The sequence below is a fragment of the Glycine max genome, chromosome 12 (genome assembly GCF_000004515.6).
Source record: "Glycine max cultivar Williams 82 chromosome 12, Glycine_max_v4.0, whole genome shotgun sequence".
NCBI lineage: Eukaryota > Viridiplantae > Streptophyta > Magnoliopsida > Fabales > Fabaceae > Glycine > Glycine max.
This window is the reverse complement of record NC_038248.2, coordinates 888,449-912,735: the sequence shown is the minus strand read 5'-3', so window position 1 is coordinate 912,735 and position 24,287 is coordinate 888,449. Positions and strand designations below refer to the sequence as shown.

The following is a 24,287-nucleotide window of genomic DNA, read 5'->3' as shown; positions in this document are numbered from 1 at the left end:
TGTAGTTGTGCTACTGCATAAAAAAATTGCATTAAAACTAAATTATCCCAAGAAAAGAGTGAGAATAGAAAAAATAAATTGGATGAAAGAAATTTACTGTGAAATAAATAATACTCAATTGTATAAAAGTTTTTGGCTCAAACTACTTTAATTTGTTAATATTTATATAAAGATAAAAATATCAAAATGTAATAAGTACGTCGAGCTTATTGTATGTCTCAATCCAAATTGACTGTATTAATATAAATTATTTGATATTTTATTAATAGAAATCGATTGGCACATTGAGATTCTTCGCGTGGTATTATTATTATAGACAATGTCTAATGCGTACAGAATCTCATACTTGTATTTTTTTTTTCACTTTAATTAGAAGCGAATTACTAATTAAAGCTATTCTAACTGATCTCTTAAATCTCCCCAATGCCAGGGAAAAAAATCGCGAACAATGGAAGAGCCACTAATCTTCTAAGACGTTATTAGTTCCCCGAGGGATGCTCAATGAATATGCTCAAGTGCAACCATTTTAGAAGATTGTTGACTGATAACACTACTTGTAGAAGGGTTTTGAGATAAAACTATCTCATATCCATCATCATATGGGTCCATTCCTTCATCCAAAAGTTGCCAAACCAAGCCCCCAGCAAATGTTCCTCCATTTTGTGCAAAACTATAGATGCTTGAATACACAACATTCATGAATGAATCTCTTGCGTGGATACTATACCCTGGATCTTTCTTCGATTTCCCGAATTCTGTAAACACCAATGGCTTCTTCAAGATTGTTCTTGAGTCTTCCCAATGACTTGTCATCCACCTTTGCATGAATGCCATTTGCATGGTATCGTTTTGTCCCGTTAGCCTGTTTATGGTTCCAGCCACAATTAATTAATTGTTTATGATACATGTCCAATAAATCCTTAATCAAAAGGAATTTGAATTAATTGTAGTGATTAATTATCTACACATGCTTGCTTACCAATTATCAGGGTAAGCATGGATTGTTGCAAAGTCAATTTCTTTAATGAGATGGTTGCTAACAAAGTCTGTACCAACTTGGAAACCAGGGTTGTATTGTTGCCTATCCGGGATGGAATCTCCATAGAATCCTTCCATTCCAACCTCCAATAAGTGCATCGGGTCAATAGATTTCACATAGGGAGCCATCTCCTGAACCCATGCCTGTAATAAAAACAAACACCGTGAATAAAAAATGTGTCGACATTTTAAGAATATATATGGTAGAAAATGTTAAGCATACATGTTGTGTGTTCAAATGTCAATACATACATTGATGGTCTTGCCAGAGTAATCAACTTGGCAGCGTGGTTCGTTAATTAGTTCCCAAGCCATGATGGTCGGTTCATCTCTATAAGCTGTTTTAGTGATTGTGTTGATTCTTGTTAGAATCCTCTGCAATGCAATCAAGAACACGTTAGTTAGAGGATGCTATTAACCACTTATTATCTTGACTCTATTTTTAAGATGGGAATTTTAAGTAATTAATGTTTGACATACTTTGACATGGTTTTTGTAGTAACCTTTTACAACAGGATTTGTGTAAAAGTCATCATCGTTGGCGACGGGAACCCCACTACTATTGGCCCACTGCACGTACTGAGGTCTTCCTCCAAAATCATTGTAATTGTTGACCAAGCTAAAAATCAAACGCACTCTATACTTTTTTGCTTCTGCCACCACAAAATCCAATGCCTAGCAACAACAAGAAAAATTGGTCGTATTATATTGCGCAACAAATTAAACGTACTAGTTTTTGTTCAAAATGCATGCCTACATGTAACAATTTATAAAATCACATAAATTACCTTGCAATTATTGACACATAAGTTAAAACAACTGATTAATCATCCATAAACTCTTACATATACGTTTGTGATTCATTATTATTTGTGGCTAAATATCGATAGAGTTAATTAGAGCATTACTACAGCTACCATAAAGGGATATTAATGTAATTTTAATTAACTATATATGTCACAACGAACATGTATATATATGTATCGCTTGTATTAATTCTTCTAAACTAAACCAAATGAATTGTGTTATGACATATTCTACTACAAATTCAAAGGAATGAAAATAAATTAATCGTTGATGTAGCTAAATACATGTGGACATGGACTAAACCTGAAACATAGCCTCATTGTAGAGACCAGGTGATATTTGTAAAGATTGATTGCCACCATCACTAAATGCCCATGTACGACACACTGTAAGACCTATAGCTGAAGCTTCTCGAAATACATTGGAAACTTTATATCTTTGGTTTGGATCAGCAGCTACGTTCATCATCCAGTAAGAGTTAAAGCCATTAAACAGGAAAGGAGAGCCATTTAGCACAAGTTCTGTGTCCTTGGTTTGAACAAATCCAGGTGTAACTCGGAGAAGCCTAGCTTCACAAACTAAGGTTGAAATGAGGATACTGAGAATGACCATGGATCTAGTAAGGTTCATAATGCTAGTCATTTTTGCTATGATCGATGAAGTTATGTTTACTCTAATGAACTGATGAAGATATGTGATTTGGCTATGAAGATTTGTGCCATGCTTGTTCACTATTTATAGACATGAAAGTGGGTTAGGGAGATTGAGCTGGAAATAATGGAATTCAACAAATAATGTTAGTAGATGACAAAAATATAACAATATTAAAATTAAAAAGGAGGACATTTTCATTAAGGTATGTGTTAGTTGCAAGAGGATATGGACACAGTAGTGTAAGTTACGGAATCTACTTATAGCAGCTTGCTGAAGATCATGATTAGAAAATGCCCAGTGGTTATTTGATGTTGGAGGCATAGATTTTTGGAATATATTTATTTAAGTGGTATTATTTTTTTTCATGACGTTGCTCCCCTTTTTATAAGAACTTAGGTGCATTCAATTTGATCAACGAGAAATGTTTTTTTGACACTTAACAGTTTTTCCATTTTGGAAGAAATCCAAATCCCTCACATGCAGTTACATGTTTCTTTCCTCCAAGTCGTTACTCGTTGCATACAGTGTTTTCTTCTAGACTTTTCTTTCTTCTTTTGGACGATTGGCGTGTTTTGATTTGTTTAGCCTTAGAGTCAAACATTTTTTCGTCCTTTTCTTTTTTAACTTTTGTGAAAAATATCCGATCATTCTAACCCATTTAATGATAATTTTATTTGTTGTTGCTTTATATAACTAGGTTTTTATTCTGTTTAGTCACTTTAATATGATAAAAAAAGCTTAAATAAAAAATTGAGAAAATAACAGAAGTTATTTAATATTTACCTTTTCAAATAATTTAAAGTATTTAATAGAATATAGTTATTACTTTTATATCATGTGTTTTTTTAGTACACAGCATGTGTGTATGACCACACAATAAAATAATTCTTATAAAAATAATTATGCAGCATTGATAAAAAAAAATAACCAAGAAGTATTCACCCGAGATTTTGTTTTTTGAAACTTAACTAATTTTTTCATATTCAATCGACCCATTTTTTGATAAAGTGGTATTTCTAGTCATAATCTTTATATCTTGATTAGGGATCTAATTGTCAAACTATCAGTGCCAACAACGGCTTTTGATGGTCGGTTCAAATGAATAAATATCTGGATCCCTTATGCTTTTTATTTATAAATTTATACTTTCTTTTTAATTTAGTACTTTGATCCCTGTTCTATTTTTTAAAAAAATTTTGTCACTCTTTTTTTATTTTGTTATATTTACTATCCAAATTCTTTATCATATTTTACGCCTGTAAGGAAATCAACGGAATGAGTAAATTTATAACTATAGAAAAACTTATATACTAATTAAAAACAATATTAAGGCTTTCAATTTCTGTGATTATTGTCCAAAATTTGTTAAAGATTAGTATTTAGTATTAAGATAAAAACTTTAAATGTGAATTTAGTTGGAATGTGTTGATAGTGTAATTTTTTTTCCATACATCTAATGAGTATTCACCCTATTATCTCGTCATCCTATTCATTGATATGATGTAGCAGGTAGATAAATTTCTATTTGAGACATGCATAAAAAAATTATACTAATACTACATATAATTAAATTAAACTGTAAATTAAAAATAAAATAACTTATTTTTTAATTTAATCTAATAAATTAAATAAACCAATCCAATCTTAATTGTACTGATTTAGTTTGAATTAGTTAATTTAAAAATAAAATCAAATACCCGTAGCTTATATATACCTCTTAGATCCGTCCTTCTGCCCTTATTGCTTGGTTTCCTTAAATGAAGTTTGCAATTTGTATGTTTTGTCCACAAATTAATTCTGAAAATATTTTTCATTTCTTATTACGATTCTTACATAATTTATCCTAATATAATATTAATACGTGATCGATTTGAATATATATTTAATTCATGTAAATATGACTAAATTTGTTGTGAGTATTTCCAAAAAAAAAAGGTTGTAATCCTCACAATTTTTTAAATTATTTTTTTATCATCACTCAATAATATCATGACACATATCTAAAAATATCACGATCAATTATTATATAATGACATGAAATATAATATGTTTAAATGTATGTCATATTCAATGATTATAAAATGTATAAAAACTAAAACTAATAAGTAATAAATTTTTAGAAAAATAAAATAAAATTTAACTATGAACTAAAAAATATGCAACTAGTCTTCCAACACATGTAATCTTTTTTAATATTGTTACATATTGCTGCCTAATGTTATCTTATCCGTATGGGTGATTCCTCATTCGTTAAGTTAGGAGATGGATATGAGTGAAGTATGGAACGAAACAGATTCCCATGAAGCTGTCTAGCTTGAACCACATAGATGCCATGAGTTTCATCTCCATGCACATATTTTCTATGAGAATTCAGACATTAGCCACAAACTCGTGCAGATGCAATGGAAAGTGCACTTGATCCATGTTCCTCGTGAAGACAACACCTCTGCGGATTTTATGCCCAATTGAGAACATAGAAAGCAAGCGTATATTTCGATATGTTTACTTTTTCATACATAGAAAGCGGATATTATAATACATACTATTCTTAAACTTCGCGCGACACTTTTTCATACATTACATACATTTCTTTTTCTTTATCTTAGTGATATGCTTACTTTTCCATATCATTTTAATTTTGTGAATTAGATATTCACATAATTTTAATTATGTTATTTTTTTGTGATATATTAACTTGATAATTTATATTCAACAAAAATGCTAAGATGGCAATGGAGTGTTGATGTGAATGTACTAATGGGGGCATGAATATACTAACATAACAATAGAGTGATACCAAATTATACTCGCTCATTTTTTTTTATACTGCAATACTCGCTCAATCTTAATCTCACTTTTTTTAATTATGCAATTTGAGTTTTCATATTTTTTAATATTTAGCATTTAAATTAAGAGAATTTAACTCAGTTGGTTAAGTAACGTGTGAATTATTGTAAATTTCTTAGTATTTATCTTCTATTTCACTCGATAAAAAAAGATAAATATTTAACAAATACAAAAAAATAAATACTAATGCTTAGACTTTAATGTTCACCCAAGTGTGAACAAGTAACATCTACCACGCCCTAATACATTTAATATAAATTTAACAAAATTGTTATATGTAAGATTCTTAAGGGAGTTTTAGAAAACCACCAACATATTTTCTGCTATTATATTTGTAAAAAACAAAATTTAATTAATGATATTAATTTAAAACTGACTTCTAAATATTTTAATACCTAATATTGTTTGCAAAACAAATTGCATTTTAAAATAAATTAAAAAAACAAAGAATCTATTCAATTAATTAATTATGTAAAATTTATATTGATTTGAATTATAATGATATTAATATTATCACTTGTGTCATTATAGAAATTACCTTAACAATTCAGATCTTCTGTTTAAGAAACTTTGCTTTCCACGAAGATTTGGTCTCTAACGGTGAAATAAATCAAAATAACAATATCTTAGCTTAAGAAACGTGGGAGTTTGGGATGATACCATAAATCATTAATATTGTACTCTTCCTAAGATTGTACTAGTGGCAAAAAACTAATAAATAAATTATATGAAATTATAGATAATTGCTATCATTGTAAGTAGTCAAGGAAAATAAAAGAAAAAACCAGCCAGTCAACCACCATTGGTTTTTAAGAAGTTTAATAACAAAATAGTTGAAATTTCAATTGTATTATAACTCAGGTTTGTAATAGAATCGTATTTCCTTGCCAAGCTATACGTTTGCCAGTCCCTTTTTTTATTCCGTGAAGGAAAGTTTTACATGGAATGGAACAGAGAAAAATGAGATGGAATTCTGAACCTGCACACATCATCATGGTATAACAGAAATTCTGGACCCATTTATCGTCAGTGACAAAAAGAAAAACGTCTCTACTCTTATCATCTATTAAAAAAAAGTGTTTGGCAAAATTCAGAAAGAAATGATGCATATACATGCCCGTGTGATGCGAGATGTGACTGAAAGTCCGAAAAAATGGTTTCAAATCCTCAATTTTTACTTCAGTTTAATTGTACTTATTTTAGCAAAGGTGACAAACCCTGTATCCAACAATTTACACGAGACTACTTTATAATGGTGTATGTCAAAATTTATTTACCTTAATTTCTCTCTTTCTTGGATACTCTGGATACGTCCCTTCTTTTAAGTTATGATCGTTAAACAAAAACTAAACCTTGAAGCTGAGCCTTCCCGGATGAATTGCCTGATTTACTTATCAAGTTCCCCTCCCATGCATCATTAATTCAGTATTATACAGCTGGTAAATTATTGTTTGAAGCTTTGTCCTTGGCTTTTGTGTATGTAACTTGTTATAGTAGTTTGGTTCGATATACAATTGTGACTGATTTGTAATTTACAGAAGAGATTCCAACTTTCAAGTTGTACACAATTCTCGTTGTATATAAGGTCCTTATAAGTGATGCCCGAAGTTAAAATAAACACTCCTTTAAGTTATCTAGCATCAACAAAATAAGCAAGAATAACAGTGTTTCTTTTTACAACGTGATATTTAGGCTGTATTTGTATTTGCGTTTACCACGATAAAGCTTCCTTGCCGGTTAAAAAACCATAAAACTTCCCTTCAGTTAAACTCTACACAAAGTAAAATTCAATCACAATTGCTAGGGTCATCTTTTTTTGGGAAAGTAAATTCCACAAGTAGTTGCCGAAAAGGATAATTTTGAGAAAAACAAAACAAATATGCAAAGAGGGTGTGTTTAGAAATTTAAGGAGATATATTTAACCATTACCCTTGATGTAAGGTTTTATTTTGATCCTTTAATTTTTTTTATTCATAAAAATTATACGGTACAAAATGTTTATAACAATTCATAATGATTACTTAATTAATTGAACTAGACATCTTAATTTTGATAGTTTGATCTTAAAATGTTTAACAAACTGGTTATTCCCCTTCTTTCCATTTAAAAAACATCAATCTTTTGTAAATGTGAGTTGAAAAAAGATTTTAGTCTTGAGGGGTAAAACAATGACATTCATTTAAACTGTTTTATACTATTTAAAATATGAGAAAATTCATTTAAACTGTTTTCACTAGAATGCATAAATAATGTAATCAATTAAATTTATTGAGTTTTATAATAATCATCTTAAAAGTTATGTTTAAAATATTAGTTTTATTATTTGAATGTACATTTTTAATTAAGATTAAACTAAAATAAAACTATAAAATCACAGTGAGAATAAGTAAAACTAAAAATTCAAATAAAAATAAAAATTTATATCAAAAGAGAAAAGGCATATTTAAAAAATAAATTAATAATATAAAGGCTGATATTTGATGTGTAAATATAAATGGACCATGGGGGGTTTGGGCCATCTTGGCAGAAACAGTGAGTCGGACCCGAAAAAAGCATGCTGCATTAAACGGCAATTCGTTTCGTTTCCATTTCGCAACAGTATTATTTTGTTTCTACGTGATTTCCCGGCAAAGCAAAACCTCAGCAACAAAACAATGGCGCTTAAAACCCTATCCACTTTCCTCTCACCTCTTTCTCTTCCCAACACCAAATTCCCGCAATTCCTCACCACCAAGCCTTCCCTCATTCTCTGCGAGTTCCCTCGCTCTCAGAAATCGCGTTTGCTCGCCGCCGATTCGGAAGGCACCGGCGCCGCCGCTCCTTCTCCCGGCGAGAAGTTCCTCGAACGCCAGCAGTCCTTCGAAGATGCTAAGATCATTCTCAAAGAAAACAAGAAGAAGAGAAAGAAGAAAGACAATGCTATAAAAGCTTCTAGAGCCGTCGCTTCTTGCTACGGCTGCGGCGCTCCGTTACACACTTCCGATGCCGATGCCCCTGGCTACGTTGATCCCGAAACCTATGAATTGGTATTGTGTCAATATAGGTTGAATTTTGGAAGCATCATTTTTGCTGAATTTCGAAACGCTGATTGCGTGCTTGCCTGTGTTGCAGAAGAAGAAACACCACCAGCTTCGAACCGTTCTGTGTAGGCGGTGCCGGCTTTTGTCTCATGGCAAGATGATAACTGCCGTTGGAGGGCACGGAGGATATCCTGGCGGTAAATTATTCGTCACTGCTGAAGAGCTTCGAGAAAAGTTGTCTCACCTGCGTCACGAGAAAGCTCTAATCGTCAAATTGGTAAATCAACCGCTGCAACATTTTCTCTTTAAATGAATCTGAATAAATGACTTAAGAAATGTGAACTGATTACGTGTAGAATTAGGATATTGAATGGGTTCCGTGGTGAAATCCTTTTGGCTTTTGCATTTGTATTTAGCTTAGGTGTTTTAGAATTTTTGCTATAAGGAATAATTCAATTGAATGGGTTCTTAGTGAAATTTCTGACATCTCTTTAAGTTACATTCAGTTTATTTTGTGAAAAATAGAAGCTCAAAGCATATAGTGCAATAAGGAGAACATTATCAATTGTAAGGATGGAAATTACCTGAAAATCTGACTCGACTTTGGATGCTTTGAATTTGATAAATAATTAAGACTATGCTAACAATTTGAAGGTAAAAACTAAAACCATGCTCTCATTTTATTCAGTGAAAAAATTTGTCACCTGAGACATTTCAATTATCATAAAAGATTTCATAGATTCTGCTGTAGTTAAAGTGTCTTTTGTTTATTTCTAATCAAAGATAATGAATGAAAGGAATAGAGCTTCTTCATCTAACTTGTTGAAGTAACCACTTCTAGGTTGATATTGTTGACTTCAATGGCAGTTTTTTGTCTCGTGTGCGAGATCTTGCTGGTTCTAATCCAATAATATTGGTGGTGACTAAGGTAATAATATTCATGCAGCTTATTCTTGTTTTAAATATGATTTTTTTAGTAGATGTATGATAGGATTTGAATTTACAAATATGTGCTTTTCACATTTAACAGAATGTCTTCTTTGTAGGTTGATCTCCTTCCTAGAGATACTGATCTTCATTGTGTTGGGGATTGGGTTGTAGAGGCTACTATGAGAAAGAAGCTAAAGTAGGTATCTTCTTTACAATAATTATTTATTAATTATTAACTTTAAGTTTACTAAGTGGTGTCTTGTTCAATTATATAGCATTCAAAGTTAACAATGAGAAGGCATTTGCAAAATTGCATACATTTGGTGTTAAGCATTGCTTTAGGATAAAATCCAATCCATCTTCTTTTACTTTTATTATTATGTGTTACTGAGGAAAACTTTATAACCTAAGTTGAAAATTTTAACTTATCTAATTTTAAATTCTGATATTCATTGCAGTGTTCTCAGTGTCCATCTGACCAGTTCCAAATCATTGGTTGGAATAACTGGAGTGATATCGGAAATCCAGAAAGAGAAGAAGGTTCTTTTCTCTGTCATGGGTTACATTTTTCTTTTTAGCTGATTTAAAAGTTTCTTTTGGGAAGAAAGTTGTTGATACGTTGCTGTTTAATTTTACATCTGAGATGGCATACACTTTGTTATCCATATATATAAAGGTGTTGAATTTGTACTGCAAATGTTATGACACTTATGACTGATGTTGATACTTGAAAATCATTTTGCCTTTAAAGTAAATTATAGAGTTCAATTCACATGTTACTGTTAACTTTTTTCTTATTTTTCTCTCTACTGAAATTCCTTTTTTTTTTTTTTCTTTTTATGTGTAGGGACGAGATGTTTACATTCTGGTAAGTCTCTGAATTGGAAGTTTTATATGCTTAAGCAGATGATGATTGACAAACAAGCTGATGTTCCTACAATAATGTTTTTATTGAATTGTCAATGGAATTCCTGTGCTCGTGATAGCCTTGGCTCTTATTTGCATGTAATTGAAGGATCCAGATTTTAAATTGCACTTATTTCTTATTTTTCTTTTCCTAATGTAAAATATGTACTAGTCTAAATTTCAGTTCCCACGCTTGGAAGACAGGTAGCTTTAGCATTTATTGTCTCGTTTTCACATATAACACAAATCTTACATTTTCTTGATTGTGTATTTGTTTGTGTATAAAAATATTTTTCCTCTAGTCATTAAGCTCCTAAATTCATCAGTTCGCCTAGGAAATCAATCAAATACAATTTTTATATTTCAGGGTTCAGCTAATGTTGGGAAATCTGCTTTCATCAATGCTTTACTAAGTAAGTTATATTTCCATGCAATCCTAAATATTAGGACTTGGCTTGTTTGTTTTCTATGATTGAAAATTGCTGTGAGTGCTAAATATATATTGCTTTTATATGTTGAATTCCTGTGTTGTCTTGTACAGAAGTTGGTATTAGTTTCTGCTTTTATGGTCATAGTTTGCATTGTGCTTGAACACTTTCATTCTTTCGATGCTGAACATGCCCCATTCAATCCATAACTGAAAAGAGAAAACAACAAAGAACCAAGGGGGGACATGGAACCAGAGTACCAGACCCTTGGAAGGCCAGAACAAAACTACTTATACCTATAAATACAAGAACGAACATGATGTAAATGCCACACAAGAATAATCAGCTATATATGATAACTGCAACCTCATCTAACAGTTGTCCAGCCATCTGATTCTGACAACCCACCGGCCTCTTATCGGTGACCAGTTGCTGGAGCCTATTTGCCGGTAAAGACGACAAACCGAGTTCCCCCTTACCCAACTTGCCGGAATTCAGGGAACATGGAATTGAAGCAGTTGTGCTGGAAGCCCACTGACAGTGTAGGCTTGTATTGTTCATATGATATACAGCAGCCTTTATAAAAAAAATTTCTTTGGCTTTCTGCTGTCAAATCACTTTTTGCATAGCTCAAATGGAACTCTGTTGAACTTTATTATTAAATTGTTTTCCTTAATTATCTCTTGTTTTGACTATCATTTAGGCAATTCCAAGTTTTCAGGTATGCCTTTTCTCCATCTTGACTTTTTAATATTTGTTGTCAGAAACAATGGCTATAAATGATCCAGTGGCTGCATCTGCACAAAGATACAAACCAATACAATCTGCAGTTCCTGGAACTACCTTAGGGCCAATTCAAATTAATGCTTTCCTAGGAGGAGGGGTATGTTATTCTGATAGAAATTAATTCAAATAAATGATCCAGTGGCTGCTGTATATGTATTAATTTGTTTATTTTTTCATTACTCATGCAGAAATTGTACGACACTCCTGGAGTTCATCTCTACCATAGGCAAACTGCAGTTGTTCATTCTGAAGATCTACCCATCCTTGCTCCACAAAGCCGACTGAGGGGCCTGTCTTTCCCAGTATGTTCTTTTCAAAACTGTTTTAGGACATTTTACCGTCATAAGTAATGCTAACTTCATTGTCATTGTTATTGCTAGAGTTCTATATTATCTTCAGTAGAGGAAGGAGCTTCCACCATAGTGAATGGCTTGAATGCATTTTCAATATTTTGGGGAGGTCTTGTTAGAATTGATGTCTTGAAGGTTTTTATTATATACTTCCAAATTTTACATCTTGTCATAGGACAATTTATTAGAATTCAATCCCTATTCCTTGTCTAAATAATGCCATCAGTCCTGATAATTTCAGGTTCTCCCAGAAACTTGTTTGACATTTTATGGACCCAAGAGAATACCAATTCATATGGTACCCACAGAGCAAGCAGTTGAATTTTATCAGGTATTGTGACTCAATAATGTTGCTTACATCTGGCCTAAACTGTAGTTCACAAAACACTTGAGCTGTTTGTGCTTGCAAAGTTGAGAAACTAAGTTTATGTTCGATTCTAAGAATCATTGGAAAAACAATGTTGCTTTTTTTTCTCATGTAATAAAAAAAATTGAGAATGCCATTTTATGATGGGTTTACTGCCATCAGGTTGTAGATTTTTTGCTTCTGTTTACTAGAACATGATACCTGAACAAAAGAACAGTATTTGGTGCTACTGCTGCTATGGTTTCATATGTTTTGTTGCCTAATTAGGGGTGAAGAACCTATTTCACTTCAATAATATTATATAGCCTGCGTCAACATACTTAGGTGGAATTTATAATTACTTCTAGTTGTGTATATGCGGAGTTGCATTAGACTCTGGATTCTCTCTTTTTTCACTGCTTTGCCTCTTGCAAACTGACTTTATCTTTGTTTGTCGTGGGCAACTTTGGTCCTTTATTCTCTATTCTCTTTCTATATGAGAAGTGTGGTAGCGATATGCACAGATATTGTCATATGATAGATCTATTAATTTTGATTGTTGATCTATGAATATTTTTCTCCACTTATCTCTTCATGTCAACAAAAATTTGTATTTTGTCACACTTGTAAATTTAAGGATCTTACTACCCCAAACCTTAATGAGGGTGTTATTCTTTATTGTCTCAGACAGAACTTGGAGTTCTGCTGACCCCACCAAGTGGAGGAGAAAATGCTGAGAACTGGAAAGGACTTGAATCAGAACGAAAATTGCAAATTAAATTTGAAGATGTGGACAGTTATGATCCCAAGTTAGTTCTGTTATAGATACTTTTAGATGTAAAAGGTTTTACAATTTATTTTGGCATTCGAATTCTGAAACCTTGTTTAGCTCATTCTGTGTTGATTGATGAGTCATTTCAACCAAAAATGTTAACATTTATGAATAAATAGTTAAATATGAAATTTCTTGTTTTTCTATTTGGGCAGACCAGCTTGTGATATAGCTATATCAGGTCTAGGATGGTTTACTGTTGAGCCAGTTAGTCGGTCACTCAAAATCTCACAACCAAAACCGGTAGAGACTGCTGGGGAATTGATTTTGGCTGTGCACGTCCCCAAGGCTGTTGAGATTTTTGTGAGGTCACCAATACCAGTAGGCAAGGCTGGAGCAGAGTGGTACCAGTATGTAGAATTAACAGAGAAACAAGAGGAAATGAGACCAAAATGGTACTTTTAAATTCTGTGTGTTGTATGTATTATTACTACTTGGAGAGAGAGAGAAGGGGGTTGCATTTTCATTTCTGACTTCTCCGACCGACCCATTTTCCATGTATTATTAATGTGATCAGTTTTCAAGTTGTACAACGATGACATCCCTTCAAAAGGAGGGAAATTTAAAGAGAGCAAAGAGATGACATTTTAGTATTTTACCATTTTCTCTCAATGTGAGCTGCGTAGAGTATGAAATGTTTAGATTCTTCATAAATTTTCTCATGTAAAATTTCACTCTTGCTACCATGAATGAATCCTTAAATGCGCCAGTTTCAGCAAAGGGATTCGATTGTTAATGACTTTTCTATGCCAGTTTATATATATATATATATATAACTTTTGCGAGGGATTAACTTTTGACTGTAATTTTATTTCAAAATTTATCATTAAATTAAAAGTTTCTATTATACAACATTTTTACTACTGCAATTATACATAATTTTTATATATCATTATTAATGTAATAATTTTTTTTTTAAAATATATGGAAATAAAAACTACTTGATTATTTTCGTATTGTTATTTTAAAAATTTGATACAAATAGGTTAGGCAACAGGTAGCACATGTTTATAAGATGGGAATCAAGTTACTGTAGAATTGATATTTTAACATGGCATATTAATAAAGATATGTCTTAATCTATACAAATATATAAAGAAAATATTTTTTTGGTGTTCATTTTTACTTGGTTGATTTTTTCTCTAAATTAATCGAGAAATTATCCGTTAATATCCTTTTCTTCAATTGCTCATGTACACAACTTCAAGTGCTTTACAGTGATTGCGGGTTAACATTCAGTTACAAATTCTTCTGCCGACGACTTTCAAGATTTTAATTCTTAAATAAAAAAACCCACCAGTTTCTAAAAACTCTATAACTACCAGTACGCATGACAATACGTTTCATTCTTTGCGTGGAACTGTTCTCTTCTCTCACTCACCCTCTTTTTCTTTTCTTTATGTAAAACTCTCTTTTTCTTAATTTCTTGCTGACGACGCTTCCTTCTTCATTGTTTTTTTCTTGCTAATAATATTACATATTTAGATTATGTGTGTGCTTTGGTTGATTATCTGTTACTTTTTCAGATGCGCTGCAAGTTAGCATGTTCTTGGTGAGAGTAAAAATAGAACGATGACCATTGATGTAGTGAAGATTGATAGGACATCTTCCTTAATTTCACTTTTATTTTTTTCTTAAATTCTTCCGTAGGACATGAATGTATTGCAGGTATTCATGTTTCTCTTCATTTTATATAATGTTAGAATACTTTCTCATTCTGTATTTTTACTATCAAATAATCCTCTTTTATTAGTAATATAAATTCCTTAATTTTGTTTGATGGAGCCACATTGCATGAAGGGAGTGCTGCCGATGAACATGATACCAGTAAGCCATCTGCGTATAAAAATAATGCAGTGCATCAATCTTCGTCAGATGCCATAAATTCTATTACTGACAGTAAATGCATTGCCACTCTAAATTGGCATTTGAAATTGGATTTTTTTCTTGATTTTTATTTGATAATTTTTTTACTTAATTTAGTTTCTACTGTTCTTTCTAGGAGGAGCATTGCATAACTAATATGTGACTATCATGTGCCCAATTTGTTCTTTCTCGTAGTGCATTCTTTTAAAATTTTAAAAGCTTCATCCATTGAACTACATTGTCTAACTAATTATTTTTACTTTGATCTCTTTGCTGCCACCATCTGTCCAAGTACTTGAGCAGAACAAAAAAAAAAAAGTGATCTTCACAGATTTTTTGTTTCTCACTTTTTTTTTTCATTTGTTTTATATATCATCAAAGTAATGTATCTCATTACTTTCTCTGTTGTTTTGTTGTATTTCTGTCTCTTAAATTCTATATCGGATCTTGTAAAAAATTTGATTGTGGCAGGAATTTGGATTTTGATATTATTTTACTTGAGGTCAAATTGAAAATACTAGGGTTATAATTTTTTAATTCAGTAATTTATTTTAAAATAAAAAAACTATATCTTTGTTTTTAATTCAGTTATTTATAAAAAAATGTTATCTTTTGTTTTTAATTCAGTTATTACAAGGAAACTGAGTAATTTCTTTTCTTTTTCTTTTTCTTTTTGTACAGCAACCTCAGTAGTTTTTATAATTATTTGATTCGAAAACAAATTGGACAATTTTAGAAAATGTTGATGCTGAAAAGAGTGTAATGGAAATGGAAAATTTTATTTTAAAAAATTAATATTGAAAGAATAGTGAATTAAACTTTAAAATTAAAAAATTGATCCTAGATAAGCCGCCACATGGGTTGGCGGTTATAGTTAGTTTTTGTTTTGAAATGCTACATTAACATCGTTTAGGAAACTGTATGCATCTGAAGAAGCATCTCCAACTGCTTATTTATGTAACGTACGTATCCTACGGACTTGTAATTCATTTCTGTGTCTCCCTCTCTAGCTTTGCTACAATCACGACAATGGCTCCATCTTCTGTCACTGTCACTGTCACTTCCCGTTTTCATGAATCTGTCACCCGCAATGCACTTCGCTCTTTTCTCTCTGACTTTATCTCCACTTTCTTCTATGTCTTTCTTGTCGTTGGCGCTGGAATGCCCTCACGTGAGTACCCTTAACTTCCGAGTTCCATGCATATTCTCTGCAAAGTTATGTTTCTTTTCGTTACCAGATAATTAGTACACGTGCATATTCTTGTTCTTTCTTGCCTTTTCAACATAAAATTGATGTATAATCATAACCATGAAGAAAAACAAGGATTTTCGAAACAGAAGAAAAAATGGAATTAGATCAATTTCCAAAGCCATTATGGGGGTTATTTATGTTTTTCTTTTTTGGCACATGTTACGCATGAAAAGGATTCAGGTTATATTAGACAAGTTTGCGTTTCTATATCCTCGGTAGATAACTAGTAATCAATGAAAATCAGAGAAACGCGAGGGTAGTTCTCGTTTTTAATGCAAATCAATATGTATAATCATAACTTACATATATATAATCAGATAGTTTTTAAGTTGCAAGTCCTTACGAACCTAATTATTTCCCTGGCATTCTGTTTTGCCATTTAATTTCATTTAGTTGTTATTGTTTCTTTTTTCTTTTTTCTTTTTCGAATAGTGATGGGGTTGTAATAAGAAAAATGCATGCCTCTTTCTTGTTTTCATGGAGAATTTTGTCTAATAAGTTATCTTCTTACAAATAAAGGATAAAATAATTTGCCGCATATAGTGTGAAATTGGTTACCAGAATTTCAGCATGTTGTTTACAATGTTCATTGCTCGGAGAGTGTAAGCCATTTGAAATTCAATAAGAAGTTCATGCAATAATTGGTGTTGGAGAAATGACAGGGAAGTTGATGGCTGATGCTTCACTGAACCCAACAAGTTTGGTTGTGGTTGGCATTGCAAGCGCATTTGCTTTGTCTTCTGTTCTTTATATCGCATGGGACATCTCAGGTGGAAACGTGAATCCGGCTGTGACCTTTGCAATGGCGGCAGTGGGAGGCCACGTTAGTGTACCAACCGCTCTCTTTTACTAGGTTGCTCAACTCAGAGCCTCTGTTATGGCTTGCCTTGTTCTAAGGGTAATTGTTGTTGGAATGGTAATGTTTTCCACATTCTTTTTTTCCTAACATAAATCAATCTTCATTTCAATTTTTATATTTTTTCTCAGTCTTTGCAATTACGACATTGAACATAATCCTTACCAAAATGGCATTTGTATATCAATTGAATGGTTATGCATTTGCAGTATGAACTTTTACACAGTCAATCAATTAAAAATTATCGTTAAATTTAACTTTTAAGATAATTATTATAAAAGTTAACAACTTACTTGATGATACATGTAAAATTAATTTACATTGTATAACCTATTTTCTCTGTCGTTGTCATCGTATGTGTTATGACTTGTGTGACATGTCCATGTTATTAACTCTCTTTGGTTTTGTTTATGTATTTTCAGCATGTTCCAACATAGCATAGGTGTTAGAGGGTATTCTGACATTTGTTTTGGTGTACAGAGTGTATGCAGCCAGGGACCCTAGGCATGGTCCAATGAGTTCCACTGGCATACTTGTAGTTGGCTTAATGGCTGGGGCAAGTGTCTTGGCCACAGCTCCATTCTCCGGCGGCTCAATGAACCCTGCATGTGCTTTTGGCTCGGCTGCCATTGCAGGCAGTTTCAGGAACCAAGCAGTGTATTGGGTTGGACCCTTGATTGGTGCTACAATAGCTGGCCTTCTTTATGACAATGTGCTGTTCCGATCTCAACCCACAGATTCAATTCAAGGAATTGGGGTGTAAACTCTAGTGTTATGCAATAAATTAAATCCTACTAGTGTTGAACATTTTGTATTTCTTAATAGCTTTATTATAGTATCGTGACCGAAGACTTGTTAAACTTATCCCATGTTATGCTAGGAAGTGTTATGGAAAATCTGACATGGGCTTGTATTAGTGTAGGATAACACTTTCACCTATGTAGCAGTTTGTTCTTGCTAATTCCTAATGTATTTTTAACATGAATAGTTATATTTACTCCATTTGTACTATAGTCTTTATAATTTTCTTTTATATTTCAATTACATTAATAAGTCTTCTATTTTTCTTTCTTTCCTTGTATATCTTTCATCATCATAAAAATTGTTGTGAAAATTTCATTATTTTTCTTTTATTTTAAACATCTTCCTCAAATTACTTATTGACAAGGATTGTCCTGCATGTGAGCCTAAGAAATGTAGGAATGACTGCTCTTAGCAATGTAATTCTTTTTACATCCTCATTACAAATTATCCTTTAAACGAGATACCTGATGATTAGTAATTTGAGGAAGATGTACAAAATATTTATACACTGTCCGTACATACCAATTTAAAAGAATATGTAAATGAATTTTTTTTTCTTATGTAAACTAATGTGTGCCAATTAATTAAATAATGAATAGTTAGACGAGTTAAAATACTTTGTAATGATTTTGTTTTACCCAAACTTCAGACCAACTCTATTTCTTCTTACCTAAATCCGATCTTAATCAAATTAAATTTACACATCTTCATACTTATAGTTGAATCATAATACTGTGAGACTTACCCAACCTATTTCCAAGGAAGCAGAAATAGGAATTGTTAACATCCTTAAAGTCAACAGTTTTTTCACATTGAAATGGAAACTAGTTGAAGTTAGTTAAGGTAGTTGAAAACAAAAATGAACTCTCATGTAAAGATAACCGGTAGTAGTTGATATGGCTATAACATTAGACATCGCTTTCATCTTTATTATATTGTTACATTCTTTATCATTTTGACTTACTTCCCCCACTATTCATTGCAAAACTATCGTTACAAATAGCAGCTGCCAAAAAAGTCAGCCGAGCTAGTCGTCAATTATACCTACCCATATACCCACACTTGAAATTATTGAACCACTAGCTTTTTCAGTTTGTGTTTTCATGGAGTGCATTGAGGAAAAAACTTTCCTCTGTTGACATAACTAACATGTTCACATGTAGCAATGGTGCCACCATGGCCTTGGGGTTCTAAAATCACATCCTGAACGTAAATTTGTCTGCAAGGGACGGCTCGGCTGCAGTCAAATTTGATAGCCACTTCTGAGGCACTTGTTCCTTTTATGTTTTGGTACAACACATTGCTTAATTGCACAGCTGAGTCCTGCATGGTGCCAGTTCATCAAACATGGTTATGACTTAAGATAATATGATTGATTACCATTTCTTTTAATAATATACTGCTAGGAAAGAAAGTTTCTCTCTTTGGATTTTAATGGTCATGAAAGTTGTGAACTTGGTCACCTGCTCTTGGCATGGCTTCGATTGATCACAGTAGTATTGATCTATGATTATGGGATTTGTCACATTTTGCATCGCTATGTTCAAAAATTTAATGTTCCTTGCATAACCAGAACCTCCCTGCGTTGAGACAAACAAAAAATATGATGAGGTATCACAACAAAATCACACCTATCTTGCAATAAATAGAAATTTTCCCACGTAATGATGTGTGTGGTTTAAACGAATAATCTTTCAAGCTTTTAGTGCGTCCACCACCGTATTGCGCTCAATGTATACAAAAATGAAGAATGTCTCTGTAAAATATGGAAAATATTTAATGCTTGGGAAGAGGAATATATATATATAAAAAGAGAGTAAATGAAATGTAATAAAAAAATATGAAAAATTCATAATAAACCATGATTGAGGTCAGCTTTGATCCAATTAGAAGAAAAAAGTACTTTGGAAAAAACTTGTCAGAGGGCCAGTTTTTTAAAAGGGTGGTCAAGAGGACAAGAACCAACAAAGTGGAAATTTGTCAACCTTGGTGCACTATTTTTCTCACGCAAGTTCCAACTCTTCTATCATTCGTCAACTTCTCCATGTTATTGCTTGTCTGATCGGTTTTGTGCCTAAAATTTGGCAATTTGTGTTCACTGGAGTGAATTTTAAATAACTTATTCCAAAAGGTTTTTAAACTTACTTAGGTAAAGGCAGAACAAAAATTAGGGATAAGTTGAAATTCCTCTTTTTTATTCCAATTTTCTAAACATCCATTGTCTCTATTCCTTCAACTGTCATCAGAAGTTGTGAAGTGCCTAACAGCCTAAATTTCAAATCACAAGACCAACTTTTACCTGCCAAGTCTTTATTCTCACTCCATTAGTCGTTCCTGTTAAGGTTGCTCTGTTCACTACCACATTAGAGACTTCAGCTTCCGAGTTATCTGCTCCCAAGCTTCCAATGCTAAAAAAAAATAAAAATATTAAGTAAAAATTTAGCCAATAATGTAAAATTGATCCAAATAAAACTGCAACTTGTATGTGGTGTAATATATATTTATGTAATCATAAAAGTGATAAAACCTTATTCCATGTCCAGGTCCGCAGGTAATATCTGTGGCTCTTACGTTTTGGGACCCGCTTATTATTGAAATACAATCATCACCTTCCATAAAAAAAATTGCAAAATATTAAAACGTTTGACTAAATCCAAATTTTCATTTTGCATATACATATATACAGATATATATATTTTATTTTATTTTTTTCATTTTGTGGTCCTTACCTGTCCCAATGTCACTGTTACTTATGACAATATTTTGTGTGTCTGCGACATGAATTCCATCAGTGTTGGGGCTGTCACCTGGTGCTCTGATGACGAGATTCGAAACAATAACATTGAAGCATCCTTCAAAGACCACATGCATTTGCGGTGCATCTTTAAACCTCAGGTTTGTCACTTTCAAATTGTTGCATTGATAGAAAGTCACGGCCTATGTAACAAAAAATTCCAAGAAAAAGTAAAAGAGAGTTAGGGAAACAGAACAGAACACCCAACATCTCCATGTAAAACTTTATGGTATAAAGAATATTATCTTACTTTTGGTCTTGGTCCGTCGTTGCATGGCTGCAAGTGAATCAACGCAAGGAGAGGAAAGTAATGAATGTAAGTATTCATAAATTATAATTACAATAACGAAACGCATTATAAATGAATGTAAGTATTCAATGACTTACAAGGTTAGTGTTGACTTTGCAGGAGCTTTGCCACCACTTTTTCCCTTTGCCATTGAATGTGCCACCACCACCAACTCTGAAATTTGAAACACTATCAAACACAATCCAATGTTGTCTATCTTCTTGGTATGCCGACATTTGAGACCATGCCTCGATTGTTCCATAGAGCTTACATGTTGAATTAGGAAATAGAAGAATTACAATGAATTGATCGTGAATATGGAAGGTGGAATTAACTAATTTCTCACGAGGCATTACTTATGAACATGTATCTCACCATAAAGGCAGTGTTGGGTCGACATGGACCAGAAAATATTATTGGCTTAAGACGATAGATCCTATTTTCAGGTACCACAAGGATAGCCCCTCTAGAACATGCTTCATTCCATGCCTTCCCAAATGCCTGAAGAACAAGAAGAATAGTTAAAAAGAAAAGAAAAGTGAAAGAGATTGAGAATGGACTAAATTGACACATAAAAATCTTCTCTTTTTTATTGATAACATGATATCTTACCTCGCTGTCATCACTTCCATCTGCTTTGGCTCCAAAGTCATCAACACTAACTGTTCCACGAGGCCTAGAAGTAAGATGGCTAGCTCTATTAGCCCTTGTTATTAGACCAAAATGCTCGTGTTTTGTCTTGATCAATCTCCCATCATGCACAGGGTAGTGTTTAGCATTTGTTTTATAAAATGATTCCTCTAAGTAATAGCCATTACATAAGACTAATGAAGCGAGGACAATGAAAAGTGGGATAGTTGGCGTTTGTGGAGACATTTGGATGTTTCACTTAATTTTTGAGAAAAAGAACAAGCTGAATGAAGGGCAAAAGTTGGAAGTCTGATAGAGAAATTTCGTGGTAATTGCCAAATGACGAGCAAGTGGTGTGTACTTATAGAAAAATTGGAGCTACTTTTCTAGAGAGGGAATCAATCGTGAGTTAGAAGCAAAGTGCACTAATTAATTAGAGAATGTTTTTCATTGAGTCTAGAGGATTGGATAATGCATAGCAGCATAGGTACTACTAGTATTAACTGCGACTAACTATTTGGGTACATTTATTCAAGTATTGCAATGGGGCAATCAATTCTTTCCCATTCTTGAAAATTCAACAATTGTGTGTGTATATATATATAGATTTATAATTTTTTATATCAAATTAAATCAATATTTTATTTATTTAATAAAAAATATTTTCTTTAATTATTTTAATCAATATTTGAAGTCCTTCTATCAATATTAAATATGATAAGATATTAATAGATTATTTTTAAAATAATATTATCTTTGGTCCTTTATATAAAAAATAATTTGATCATTTTCTATCTTTTACATAAGAATTTTTTTCCTAAATATTCATATGTTATATTTTAATTTATATGAAAAATAGGTATGCATTAATTTAAAATGTTTCTATGCCATCATTTAATTATAACATATTATATATGATAAATTTATTGACTTTTATGATAATTACTTAAGAAATAATATCAATATCAATAGTGATACGAGTTTGAACGAAAACGTAATATTGCTTTATATTATTATTACATTATCATTAAACTCAACTTATATTTCTATACCAATGTGAAATTGTATTTTTTCGGAGAAAATTGTAACCAGAATCAATTAGTTAATTAGCATTACTTTTCCCTGCACACCACATGCAGCCACTGGTTTAATTTAAAATACATACGGAATTGGTAACTGTCCACTCAGAGTAAGTGTTGAATGCTTCCCCTTATAAGGAACAACTACCTCTTAATCCAATTTTTATTGGGGTCTTTGACTTTTTAACTTTAAGCAATAGTGTTGAAGATATACTTTTGTAACTGCATAATATTTTATTTTTCAGTTTTTAAGATAAGATTTAGTAAATAAGTTGATTTCCTATATTTTAGGAGTAAGACAGTTTTAATTTATTAGCTTAGTCAATAAGTGATTCTTATCTTCAAGGAGCAAGTTAGTTTTAATATTCTGTTTTGCTAATATCTTGTTATCTAATTAGTTTATCTTTTGCTATTTATTGTATCGCTGCTAAAAACAATTTGAATTAGAATAGAATAATTCTATTTTCTCTGCATACGTATTGTCTTTCTTCTCTCCTCTGTTTTTTATAATTTCCTCCACAAAACCAACAATTGGTATCAGAGCCTTATTCTTACGGGACCTCTACCATGGAAGGTGAAACAAGCTTTTCCCACATAACTCTTCCAATCTTTGATGGAGAGAATTATGATCTTTGGGAAGTGAAAATGCAATCCTACATGGAGTCTTTGGATTTATGGGATGCTGTGGAAGAGGATTATGAAATATATCCGCTGCATGAAAATCCCACCATGTCCCAAATTAAAAATCACAAGGAAAGAAAGATGAAGAAGGCAAAGGCGAGGTCATGTTTGTTCACTGGTGTTTCACAAATGATATTCATCAGAATCATGACTCTTAAATCACCCAAAGCAATTTGGGATTATCTGAAAGAGGAATACGCTGAAGATGATAGAATACGAAGCATGCAAGTGCTGAATTTAAGGAGGGAATTTGAGCTTCAAAGGATGCAAGAGTCAGAGACAATCAAAGAATACTCAAACAAATTGTTAGGTATTGCCAACAAGATAAAGTTGTTGGGAAGTGATTTTGCTGATTCGAGAATTGTAGAGAAAATTTTGGTAACGGTGCCAGAGAGGTATGAAGCATCTATAGCTTCATTGGAGAACACAAAGGATCTGTCGAAAATCACATTGGCAGAAGTGCTGCATGCCCTGCAACCTCAAGAGCAGCGAAGGTTGATGAGGCAAGATCGTGTTGTCGAAGGTGCTTTGCCCGCCAAACATCATGAAGTTGATGAAAGAAAAAATGATTTTTTCAAGAAGAATCAACTAGCAAGCAACGAAAACAGTGCAAACAACCAAGGTAAGGATAAAAAGAAAAATTATCCACCTTGTCAGCATTGTGGCAAAAAAGGTCATGCACCTTTCAGATGTTGGAGGAGACCAGATGCAAAATGTAACAAGTGCAACCAGATAGGGCATGAAGCGGTGATCTGCGCCAACAAAAATCACCATGATGAGGGAGCTTAGATTGCTAATCAAGAAGAAGAGGACCAACTGTTTGTGGCCACATGCTTCTTGAGTAGTGAATCAAGTGAAAGTTGGTTGATTGATAGTGGTTGTACGAACCACATGACATATGATAAGACTCTATTCAAGAATTTGAAGCCAACTAATGTCTCAAAGGTCAGAATTGGGAATGGTGGCTATATTCCTGTAAAAGGAAAAGGAACTGTTGCAATTTCAACGTGTTCAGGTATCAAATTAATATTAGATGTTCTTTATGTACCTAACATTGGCAAAAACTTGCTAAGTGTAGGTCAGTTGATTAAA

At 32.4% G+C, this 24,287-nt stretch overlaps 4 protein-coding genes across 5 annotated transcripts; 2 read left to right on the top strand and 2 right to left on the bottom strand.

Annotated features, from left to right (window-relative positions):
* Positions 1-360: 360 nt before the first annotated feature.
* On the bottom strand, positions 361-2,706 carry LOC100778515 (mannan endo-1,4-beta-mannosidase 5). The gene is made up of 5 exons (XM_003540550.3): positions 2,149-2,706; positions 1,519-1,713; positions 1,291-1,413; positions 980-1,182; positions 361-862 (listed from the first exon to the last, which is right to left on the bottom strand). The coding sequence occupies exons 1-5, from the start codon at positions 2,485-2,487 to the stop codon at positions 499-501; spliced, it is 1,224 nt and encodes a 407-aa protein (XP_003540598.1). The 5' UTR covers positions 2,488-2,706; the 3' UTR covers positions 361-498.
* A 5,188-nt stretch (positions 2,707-7,894) lies between these two features.
* Positions 7,895-13,537, top strand: LOC100781340 (NO-associated protein 1, chloroplastic/mitochondrial). 2 transcript variants are annotated; one of them, XM_014764399.3, is made up of 13 exons: positions 7,895-8,372; positions 8,458-8,643; positions 9,208-9,294; positions 9,413-9,492; positions 9,755-9,836; positions 10,144-10,164; positions 10,570-10,615; positions 11,395-11,513; positions 11,605-11,718; positions 11,797-11,901; positions 12,008-12,097; positions 12,800-12,909; positions 13,100-13,537. In XM_014764399.3, exons 1-13 carry the CDS (start codon positions 8,001-8,003, stop codon positions 13,347-13,349), a joined length of 1,662 nt encoding a protein of 553 aa, XP_014619885.1. In that variant the 5' UTR covers positions 7,895-8,000; the 3' UTR covers positions 13,350-13,537. The 2 variants fall into 2 exon arrangements, with proteins under 2 accessions (XP_014619885.1, XP_003539951.1); XM_003539903.5 differs by having other exon boundaries at positions 7,896-8,372; positions 12,800-12,921.
* Positions 13,538-15,839: 2,302 nt separating this feature from the next.
* On the top strand, positions 15,840-17,951 carry LOC100777983 (probable aquaporin TIP5-1). Its single transcript, XM_041007313.1, is given in 4 exon segments — positions 15,840-15,981; positions 16,725-16,978; positions 17,341-17,350; positions 17,353-17,951. Coding segments are annotated over 4 exon segments (735 nt in total). The 3' UTR covers positions 17,682-17,951.
* Positions 17,952-18,619: 668 nt separating this feature from the next.
* PG11 (polygalacturonase precursor) lies at positions 18,620-21,769 on the bottom strand. Its single transcript, NM_001250595.2, is given in 9 exon segments — positions 18,620-19,045; positions 19,186-19,302; positions 20,022-20,130; positions 20,250-20,331; positions 20,452-20,659; positions 20,767-20,793; positions 20,904-21,071; positions 21,181-21,306; positions 21,418-21,769. Coding segments are annotated over 9 exon segments (1,323 nt in total). The 5' UTR covers positions 21,682-21,769; the 3' UTR covers positions 18,620-18,823.
* Between the last annotated feature and the right edge of the window lie 2,518 nt (positions 21,770-24,287).

What these genes read in the sequence shown, in the direction of transcription:
- LOC100781340 (XM_003539903.5), top strand. Translation starts at nt 8,001, where the DNA reads ATGGCGCTTAAAACCCTATCCACTTTCCTCTCACCTCTTTCTCTTCCC. An exon ending in ATCCCGAAACCTATGAATTG is followed by an intron (nt 8,373 to 8,457) that starts GTATTGTGTCAA and finishes CCTGTGTTGCAG; the next exon opens with AAGAAGAAACACCACCAGCT. An exon ending in ATGCTTTCCTAGGAGGAGGG is followed by an intron (nt 11,514 to 11,604) that starts GTATGTTATTCT and finishes TTACTCATGCAG; the next exon opens with AAATTGTACGACACTCCTGG.
- LOC100778515 (XM_003540550.3), bottom strand. Translation starts at nt 2,487, where the DNA reads ATGACTAGCATTATGAACCTTACTAGATCCATGGTCATTCTCAGTATC. An exon ending in ACAATGAGGCTATGTTTCAG is followed by an intron (nt 1,714 to 2,148) that starts GTTTAGTCCATG and finishes TGTTGTTGCTAG; the next exon opens with GCATTGGATTTTGTGGTGGC. An exon ending in ACTCTGGCAAGACCATCAAT is followed by an intron (nt 1,183 to 1,290) that starts GTATGTATTGAC and finishes TTTTTATTACAG; the next exon opens with GCATGGGTTCAGGAGATGGC.